General features: G+C 49.4%; 1 protein-coding gene across 1 annotated transcript in view; it reads right to left on the reverse strand.

The window, feature by feature from the left end:
- Positions 1-2686, reverse strand: part of OAS2 (2'-5'-oligoadenylate synthetase 2) — a 17509-nt gene extending 14823 nt beyond the window's left edge. Inside the window, 2 exon segments of the mRNA XM_044921114.1 lie at positions 693-963; positions 2483-2686. Of these exon segments, the coding sequence (XP_044777049.1) occupies positions 693-963; positions 2483-2653 (442 nt within the window). The 5' untranslated portion in view covers positions 2654-2686.
- Positions 2687-10583: the final 7897 nt, after the last annotated feature.

Genomic DNA, 10583 nt, shown 5'->3' on the forward strand with positions numbered 1-10583 from the left:
TCCTTCCTTCCTTCCTTCCTTCCTTCCTTCCTTCCTTCCTTCCTTCCCTCCTTCCATCCAACCATTCATCCATCCAATCTATCACCCATCCATCCATCCGTCCATCTGTCCATTTGTCTGTCCATTCGTCCATCCAACCAACCATCCATTCCTCCAACCAGTTGCCTTAATGTTGACCTAGTCAGGAGGCAGACTCCAAATGCCTGCCCCAGCTGAACTTTTCCCAGATGTTTGCCCCATCCTCTTCTTCTAACCAACATTTATTCTAGTCTAAATCCCCAGGGGGTGGTGTGTGAACCAGCAGCAGCAGCATGGCCCTGGTTAGACATACAGGAGTCCATGGCCCTGCCCCAATCTCCTGAATCAGAACCTGCATTTTATCAAGGTTCCCTGGTGATTTGTGTGCATGTCATAGTTGGAGAAACTCTGCTCTAGATTCTGGAATCTAGGACATTTTCTCCAAAGTCAGTTAGGAGGTGGGGGAAATGTTCTAGAGAAGAGAGTAAGCCTCCGGCAGGAGGGACCTCCTCTCTTGAAGGTATGTGGTCCCTGGCTTTGGAACATACCAGTGGTGTCTATCCCATCCCCAGCCTCGAGGAGCCCCATGGCTGTCTGCCACCCCTTTCTTCGGCTTTGCTCTCTCAGCACACCTCTCCAGACCAGTGCTCTTCACACACCCAGGAGCAACTCACCCAGAGGGTTGTAGGCAGGCAGTACCTCAAAAGTGATGCTCTGCCATCTTGTGGACAGCTGGAGGGTGAGCCCACTCTGGAACCTCTGGACCTCCATTTTGGCCGGCAGCTTCATTGTGAGCTGACAGTCTTTCAGACACTGCCAGATCTTGTTGAGGATTTTATCTTGTTTTTTTTTCTGATCCTGGAACTTTTCAAGGTCACTGACAAAGATGACAATCGTCCCATCGGAGTTGCCCCTCAACATGGTTTTCCTGCCATAGGAGCCGCCCTGCCAGTGACAGAGACGTAGATGTGAGACTCTGGACCCTTTGGGGTCCCCGGATGCCCCAGCAGGCCATAGTATTTCTCAAATCAAGCCAAAGCCTCAAATGTCGCCAGGCGTCCATTTGTCCACCCAAAGACCTGCATCAGGATGCCCGTAGGAGCACCTCTCATATGAGCAATGGCCATCAGCAATAGGGTGGACAAATGTGGTGTCCTCGCACGCTGGAGAACTACCCAGCGTTGAAAGGGTAAACAGACGCCCGCACACAACAATATCCATTTCATAAACAGGATGGGGTCAAAGAAGCCACACAACAAAGCTACACCGTGCATGATTTCATTTACATCTGGCCACCAACCTGTCTGGTTTTCCTGGGACATTCCCAGTTTTAGCACAGAAAACCCCTCAGTCCTGGGCAGACCAGCATGGGGTTGGTCACCCTACAATTATGCCAAGTTAAAAAAAAAAAAAAAAACGGCAAAACGAATCTATGCTGTCGGAAGTCTGGAGAGTGGTTAGGGCAGGGTTGGGGGTAGGGACTAGATGGTGGGTCCCGGGGCTCTTGGGGCCGGGAAGGTTTCCTTTCTCCATCTGGGTGTAGGTGACACATGTGTGTTGTTTGTGAAAAATCTATCGGGATGCACACTTACATCAGTGCCCTTTTCCTATGTTTTATTTTAATTAGGAAAAAGTGAACCGTATCGAGAGGCGGGATGGCCTAGTGGTTCGGGGCGTGTGCTCCCAAGCAGAGCATCTGGGTTTAAAGTCCAGCTCTGCCTCCAGCTAAGTTGCTTCCTTGTGCCTCAGTTTCCTCATCTGGGCCAAGGCCAAGGGATACCAAGTATCCAGGTGTCTTTACTTCCAGGGCTGCTGGGCATGCATGAGGCGGCCGCCAGGAGGCACGGTGCGTGCAGAGAAGGAGGGCTCCGGGGCTGGCGGACCTCTAACTCTCTCCCACCTGGCACCTTCCCAGCTCCTTTTCCTACCCCCAGAGGCCCGGAATCTTCAGCCTCAGCCCTGGGATTTGTACCCCTAGCACCAAACACTTCTACCTGATGAGAGCCACCCCCTCCTGCCATTGAGAAACCACAGAGCGACCTTTGGGTAGTTTTACTGAATCACCCAGCCCTCAGTTTACTCCTCTGTGACATGGGGAGGATAGAAACAATGACGGTGAGGAATCACAGCTCATTTATTGAGCACTAACTATGGCCCTATACCAAGAACATTATAGCCTCATTACAGTCTGGGATTATTCTTCCTCTCTCATCTTACAGATTCAGAGACTGAAGCACAGAGAGGTTAAGTAACCTGCCCCGGGGTGCACAGTAGTCAAGGTAGAGCTGCTCCTAAACCCATGCTCCATCACCTCCCTCGAGGGTGGCGAGGGCAAGAGGATGTCTTGTGCACCCAAAGCCTGTCACCCGGAAGGCACTGAGCACCACGTCACTCCTCCTTCCGGTGGCCATGGAACCTCCAGGCTCCCAGAAGCCCTGACCCCCAGCCGTCCACTCACTTGCACAACACTTATCATTTGGGAGATCTGCTCCGTTTCCTGCAGGACGTTACAGATGGTGTTCACCGTGTCATCGATCTGCTTCTGACACTCTCCATAGGGCCTCAGGGAGTTCTCGATCAGTTCATCCAGCTTCTCGGGCTGCACGGAGTACAGATGCGACACCCAGATCCCCATTGCTCCTGGTGGCGGCGGTGACGGCTAACTGGACGGAAGGGAAAGGAGAAGGAGCCACTCCCTTACCCGGAGCCAGGAAACCAAAACTCACATTCAAGAACCAGGAAACTGCAAATCACCAGGCGAGAGCCTAGAAACCGAAACTCACAGAATGCTCCCAGCTGACTTCCTCGTAGAGAATTCTGCCCACCCCTGCAGGGTGGGCAGCCGGCCAGTCAGCTCCTCCCTGGGCGTCCTTTTTTTTTTTTTTTTTTAAAGATTTAATTTATTTATTTGAGAGAGAGAGAGCACAAGCAGGGGGAGTGGGAGAGGGAGAAGCAGGCTTCCCGCAGAGCAGGGAGCCCAATGCGGGGCTCGATCCCAGGACCCTGGGATCATGACCTGAGCCGAAGGCAGACGCTTAACGGCTGAGCCACCCAGGCGCCCCGCAAATCATCTTTTTACAGGGGATTGAGGCCATCTTTCGAGGCTCTTTCCCTTTTCCCCTTGTCAAAAAACAAAATTCAATGGCATAAATTTGAAGATCTAATTGGCTTCATTAAGTGCTTCATACATCGGGCAGCATCCCACCTAGAAAGTAGAAAGAGCTCCAGAAGTTGTTACGCAATGGAAGGTTTTTATAGGAAGGAGGGTGGAGCAAGAAGCTGTTAATAGGAAAAGAAAGGACCGTTTCAGGCCAGGACATCTTTTTGGGTCCAAGGAACTGGGCCGGCAGAGTGTTTATCCAGCAGATGACATCACTAGTGCTGATGGGGAAATCTCAGGCTGACTCTTCAAAGGTCACGTTCCAGGCATAGGTCAAAAATGTAATTAAGTCTCGGTTTGCTGTCATGGGGGGCATTTGGGGCTTGGTTTTTCCTTTTTAACACCCTTGTCTCCAGGGCCTGGGAAGTCAGAGTCGATGAGAGCAGCGAGGAGAAAAGGACCCAGAGAGGGGACTGATTTGCTCAGGGACACACGGAAAGGCGAAATCTGAGCCAGACTCAGGTTCTAGTTCTGCCGGTGCGTGATGTGGGACACAAAGGCAGAAGGAAATGGAGATAAAATTAAATACCCTCTAACCTGAAGCCTGACAAATACTTGAGGCAGGTGGAATATAACGTTCCTCCAGGAAACTCCCAACTGTCTTAACGTTAATGCTTTGCTAGAGGGAAAAACTACCTTAGCTTGACAATGGCAAGGCCTCCAGGATGCTGTGAGTCTTCTTCAGCATTGGAAAATCCTTTTGGAACTTCCCTTAGCTTCAGTTTCCCCAACCCCAAAGTATATAATCAGTTGCCCTTCACAGTCCCGGGGCAGCAGCTCTTTCCGCCCAGGGGTTCTGTCCCCGTGCTTTAACAAAACCACCATTTTTGCACCAAAGACCTCTCAAGAATTCTTTCTTGGCCGTCGGCTCCGGACCCCACCAAACACACCAACATTCCACGACACATCACTGGGCACATACAAGTCCCAGAGTGTCAGAAGGCGGGAGCTTCTTTGTGCCCAGTTCCTCAGCATGCTTGTCAATACTTGCGGGGCCTCAGCAGGCACCTACCCGGCCCAGCAAGGGTGGGACACGGGCCCAGAAGTGCACAGGCCAGAGGGGATGTGCAAGTCCATCCAGAGCTCTATGAAAATGAAACCCCCAGAGGGCTCCCACCAGCTGCCTCTGTCTAGCAATAAAAAATAATACAGAAGGTAGAACTCATCAAACTCAACACCCAAAGAACAAAGAATCCAATCAAGAAATGGGCAGAAGACATGAACAGACATTTTTCCAAAGAAGACATCCAAATGGCCAACAGACACATGAAAAAGTGTTCAATATCGCTTGGCATCAGGGAAATCCAAATCAAAACCTCAATGAGATACCACCTCACACCAGTCAGAATGGCTAAAATTAACAAGTCAGGAAATGACAGATGTTGGCGGGGATGCGGAGAAAGGGGAACCCTCCTACACTGTTGGTGGGAATGCAAGCTGGTGCAGCCACTCTGGAAAACAGTATGGAGGGTCCTCAAAAAGCTGAAAATAGAGCTACCATACAATCCAGCAATTGCACTACTGGGTATTTACCCCAAACATACAAAAGTAGGGATCCGAAGGGGTACGTGCACCCCGATGTTTATAGCAGCAATGTCCACAATAGCCAAACTGTGGAAAGAGCCAAGATGTCCATCGACAGATGACTGGATAAAGAAGATGTGGTATATATATACAATGGAATATTATGCAGCCATCAAAAGGAATGAGATCTTGCCATTTGCAACAATGTGGATGGAACTGGAGGGTATTATGCTGAGCGAAATAAGTCAAACAGAGAAAGATATGTATCATATGACCTCACTGATATGAGGAATTCTTAATCTCAGGAAACAAACTGAGGGTTGCTGGAGTGGGGCGTGGGGTGGGAGGGATGGGGTGACTGGGTAATAGACACTGGGGAGGGTATGTGCTCTGGTAAGCGCTGTGAATTGTGCAAGACTGTTGAATCTCAGATCTGTACCTCTGAAACAAATAATGCAATATATGTTAAGAAAAAAAAAAGAAGAAGGTAGCAGGAGGGGAAGAATGAAGGGGGGAAATCGGAGGGGTAGACGAACCATGAGAGACGATGGACTCTGAAAAACAAACTGAGGGTTCCAGAGGGGAGGGGGGTGGGAGGATGGGTTAGCCTGGTGATGGGTATTGAGGAGGGCACATTCTGCATGGAGCACTGGGTGTTATGCACAAACAATGAATCATGGAACACTACATCTCAAACTAATGATATAATGTATGGGGATTAACATAACAATAAAAAAATTTTAAAAAAATAATACAGAAGGCAAAAAAAATCCCTGAGATGTGGGAAGAACAGGGCCCTTCTCTGCCTGCCCTTCTCTGTGATGATTAATTTTGTATGTCAACTTGGCTGGGCCATGGTACCCAGATGTTTGGTCAAACATTATTCTAGATCTTTCTGTGAAGGCTTTCCACAACCCCCCCAGATGAGATTAACATTTCAATCAGTAGACTTTGAATAAAACAGAATACTCTTTATAACACAGGTGGGCCTTGTCCAATCAGTTGAAGGCCTTAATAGAAAAAACACTGCCCTCTCCTGAGGAAGAAGGAAATCCACCAGCAGATGGCCTTCAGACTCAAGCTGCAACATCAACTTCTTTCTGGGTCTCCAGCCACACACACACACACACACCCCACAATGACCAACTGAATTTGGACTTGCTAGCCTTAACAACAGCACAAGCCAATTCCTGAATTGGATCTATACATCCCATTGTTTCTGTTCTCCGGAGAATCTTAACTACCACATCCACCCAGTAAGGGTCTTTCCTTGTCCTTAGGCCTGTTCCTGCCACATCTAGAGGTAGGCTGGTCAGGGGCCAGCAGGCTCCTTTTCTGGAGGAGAACAGGAAGGCAGGGAGAGAGAGGTGGGAAGTCACATAGCTTGTAGGTTGTCTGGCTAGGTTCTAACTCCTCATGACCTGATCCCAAAGTCCAAGCTTTACTATTATTTTTAAAACATTTTATTTTGAAATAATTTAAAACCCTGAGAAAACGTGCAAGATGAGTATAAAGAAATCTCTTATGCCCTTCCCCCAGAATATTTTACTGCATTGGTTCCTCATTCTCTCCACATGGACATCTTATTGGTATTATTACACTATTGCTATTTGAGTGCATGTTGCAGATATTATGCCCCTTTACTCTCTTATTTTTAAAGATTTCACTTATTTATTTGAGAGAGAGAAGAAGAGAAAGAGAGAGAGAGAGCACAAGCTGGGGAGAGAGGCAGAGGGAGAAGCAGACTCCCCGCTGAGCGGGAACCCAGATGCGGGGCTTGATCCCAGGACCCCGGGATCACAACCTGAGCCAAAGGCAGAGACTTAACCAACTGAGCTACCCAGGTGCCCCATCTCTCTCTCTCTCTTTTTAAAATAGACTTTGTATTTTAAAGTAAAATTAAGCAGAAGGCCTAGAGATTTCCCAGAGACCCCCTGCCCTCCTATGCACAGCCTCCCCCCACCATCCACATCCCCTCCCCCCAGACTGGAACGTTTGTTAGAACTGATGAACCCATACTGACATGTCAAAATCGCCCAGACCTCTTTCCTCCTAAATACTTCAATATGTATCCCCTAAGCACATGGATATCTTGTTACAGAAACACAGAGTAGTGATGTGATTTAGAATTTTAACCTTGATACAATGCTATCATTTCTTATAGCACATATAAGGAATAGATCCTTATATTCAATTTTTAATAGTTATTCTAATGCTGATCTTTATAGCCTCCTCCCCCCACCCCCACCCCCACCCGGCTCTAGGATCATATGTTTTCTGGAGTTGTCATGGGTCACAGACAGGGTCCCTGGGAAGCACTGGGGAAGGGATGGTGTCATTTTGGGGGGAAGTTCCCTGGGTCCTAATTATCTGTCTTCAAAGTATTTTGATGGTGCAAATTGAGTAGTTCCTGGTTTGTGGCCCATTTAGTCTGCTCCTAGGGACGCCCTATTTTATGACTAGCTCTTTAACTCTCTGGGGCTCAGGGCCTCCCGGCTGCCCCCTCGACCCTACCCTTTACAGGAGAATTGTGTCCACCTGATGGGTCAGCGTTGTCTCATGGCTGATATTATTTCATGGTCCCACCAACCCCAGTGCTATTCAGGGGACCATGATGTCTTCTATGGAGGGGGCCACTCGAGCTTCTTAGTGATGCTGGGTCTGCTCACTAGCCGATTCCTCAGCCCCGGTAAAGGTGCCTTCTCTGCTTTTCCATGGGAGATAATTCGGTGGCCCTTCTGGCCTTATGTGCCATATCCACCCCCTCAAGCCCACCTCTCTGACCTTTGAGCCCCATCTTCCCCCATCCTTCAGGCAATATTGTCATTCAAATCTCACTCAGCACAGCTCTTAACCTTTCCCATTTTTCTAGAAGCTCTGCTAGCAGCAAGCTTGCACCTTCTGGGCTCCTGGACTGCGTATGAAGTCCTGAATTCCAGGAGAGACTTCCAAATCAATAAACTCTTCCTCATCCGGTCTTACACTGCAGCCCCTTGATCAAGCACCCTTGGGTCCACTCCCACTCATACCCACCTGGCTTTTGTTGGTACACGCCGGCTGGGTTGTCCGGCTGTTTGGGGTACAGGTCCATCTTTCCCTTATTCGGCCCAGCATCCCTGGCTGGGTTCTTCTGGGACTTAGCCCTAGTCCTACTCACCAGGCAGGAGGGGAAGTGGGTGCAGGTCATGGGGGCGGGGGATGATTTATAGAAGAGAGGCCTCTGCAGGGTCTCCTTGTAAGGGGGGAGGTGCTAGTTTTTAACGGGAGGGGTGCAGCTTGGAGGGTTCAGAGGAATCTGGGGACTCAAGATCTTTGGGGGCTCCACCCCGTATGTCCCCCGGCTGTGTGTCAGAGTCCCGTTCTTTCCCACGCAGGGTCCTGACCTTAGTTCGCAGACCTGATTACCCACTGGGGGGGGCTATCATCAAAATGACAGGCAATAGCAAGTGTTGGGGAGGATTCAGAGAAGCCCCACTCATTGCTGAGGTGGTGTGAGTGGTACAGTGCTATGGGACACATTAGGGTGGGTCGTCATGGCTAAATACAGACTTATCATATAAGCCAGCAATTCCACTCCTGGGTATATACACCCAAGAGAAATGAAAATATGTTTTTTTGTTTTGTTTTGTTTTTTTTAAAGATTTTATTTATTTTTATTTGACACAGAGAGAGAGATAGTGAGAGAGAGAGCACAAGCAGGGGGAGCGGCAGGCAGAGGCAGAGGGAGAGGGAGAAACAGGCTGCCTGCTGAGCAAGGAGCCTGATGCGGGGCTCGATCCCAGGACCCTGGGATCATGACCTGAGCCGAAGGCAGCCGCTCAACCGACTGAGCCACCCAGGCGCCCCGAAAATATGTTTGCATAAAATCATATACCAACGTTCACAGCAGCGTTCTTTCATAATGGCCATAAGTGGAAACAGTCCAAACACCCACCAATGGATGACTGGATAAACACAACGTGGTCTCTCCATACAGTGGAATATTGTCCAGTAATAAGAAGGGATGAAGCACGGAGATAGAAGCCGCAACATGGATGCACCTTGAACACGTGATGCTGAGTGAAAGAAGCCGGACACAAAAGGACAAATATGGTGTGATCCCATTTGTACGAAGTGTCGATAACAGAGACAGAAAGCAGATCAGTGGTGGCCAGGGATTAGGGGGGAAGGAGTGGTAGGAATGCAGAGTGACTGCTAATGGGATTCAGGTTTCTTTTGGGGCTGATGAAAATGATCTGGAATTAGGATAATGGATGCCCCTTGTGACATGGCTCACCTGGTGAATATCCTAAATATGAACTTTGTGACTATCCCCAAACCGCTGAGTTGTACACTTTAAAAAAGTCGAAATTCATAGTGTGTGAATTACATCTCAACCACAGTTTTTTTTAATTAAAAATTAAATTGACAAATTATAAAAAAACCATTGTGTGCATGCTGCATTTCTGGACTGGGTCCTCTTTCTCCTCTGCCCTCTGGCTGCAGGAGATGGAGCCTCTTTGTGTGCTACCAAGAAGGCCCCCTGGCTCTCTGCTTAGCTTGCAATTGCTGATTGATCACATTTAGATTTTCATTATTTTTTAGCCCGTAAGGCTCTGGCTTCCTGGTAAGTTTTGTTTTGTTTTGTTTTTTGTTTTTAAGATTTTATTTATTTATTTGAGAGAGAGAAACAGAGACAGAGAGCATGAGCAGGAGGACCAGCAGAGGGAGAGGGAGAAGCAGACTCTTGGCTGAGCAGGGAGCCCGACATGGGGCTTGATCCCAGGACCCCGAGATCATGACCTGAGCTGAAGGCAGACCCTTAACCAACTGAACCACCCAGGCACCCCCTCCCCCAGTAAGTTTTAATACTGGCTGGGGCTACTCCCTCCTTGGAGCTCTTTTTTTTTTTTTTAATTTTCTGAACTTTCCTTGGCACGTGTATGTTTCCATAAGACCTTTAGTATCAGTTTGTCTAGTTCCGGGGAAAGTGCTTGTGGGCATTTTTGTATCTTTAGGATCATTAAATGTATAAATCAAGTTGGAACTGACGTCTATCTAAGGGTGTGGCTGTATCAGGAAGCCCTCAAAAGTGACAGTGGGGTACTATGTCCAAACCAGGGTAGCCATTGTCAGAGACCAAGGAGTTAGAGTAAAATAAATCTCCGCTGGGATCAGCCCCGCCCAGGTGACAGGTCCTCCTTACTCCTACCTACTGGGGCTACCCCATTTGGGGATAGTCACAAAGTTCATCTCACAATTCCCCTCATTCAAGAGTCATTTTAGGGGGGAGGCCTAGAGTCCGTGTCATGAAGGTAGGAGTTACTGAATTGAGACCCACCACCAGTTCCTCCCAGGACGAGCAAGACCAAGGCCAGGCCCCCACCTGCTGCTGGGTGCTTGGCGGGGCAGGTCTCTGCTGCCCGCAAGTGTCTGCCCTGAGCTCTTGGAACTGGCCAACCCCAAAGGTGTAACTTGGGGTCCTGAGAGTCCCACCCCTGGATACGCAGGCAGTCAGGGAGGTGAGTCTAAGGAGACTTTATTAGCACCGTGTGCCCTCAGCGTCACATGGGGGCACACAGGAGGTGCGAGCCGGCTCGGCGTCTGAGCCTCCCCTGCTGTAGTCCCAGGGGAAGCAGAGGACCTGCTCTCTGGCATGGTCTCCCTCCCAGAGAACAGCGCCAGAGAGGGAGAGAGGGGAGGGCTCCTCCTCAACCCCCCCATCCTGCATCCCTGCCCTGGGCTGTGTCCCCCAGTTCCTATGTGGAAACCCTCTTCCTGGTGTGATGGTACCAGGAGGTGTGGTCTTTGGGAGGCGATGAGGTCTTGAGGGTGGTGTCCTCGTGAATGGGATTCGCGCCCTCATAAGAAGAGGCTGGAGGGATGCAAGAGGTGTGCAGCC

The sequence above is a fragment of the Neomonachus schauinslandi genome, chromosome 14, assembly GCF_002201575.2.
Source record: "Neomonachus schauinslandi chromosome 14, ASM220157v2, whole genome shotgun sequence".
Taxonomy (NCBI): domain Eukaryota; kingdom Metazoa; phylum Chordata; class Mammalia; order Carnivora; family Phocidae; genus Neomonachus; species Neomonachus schauinslandi.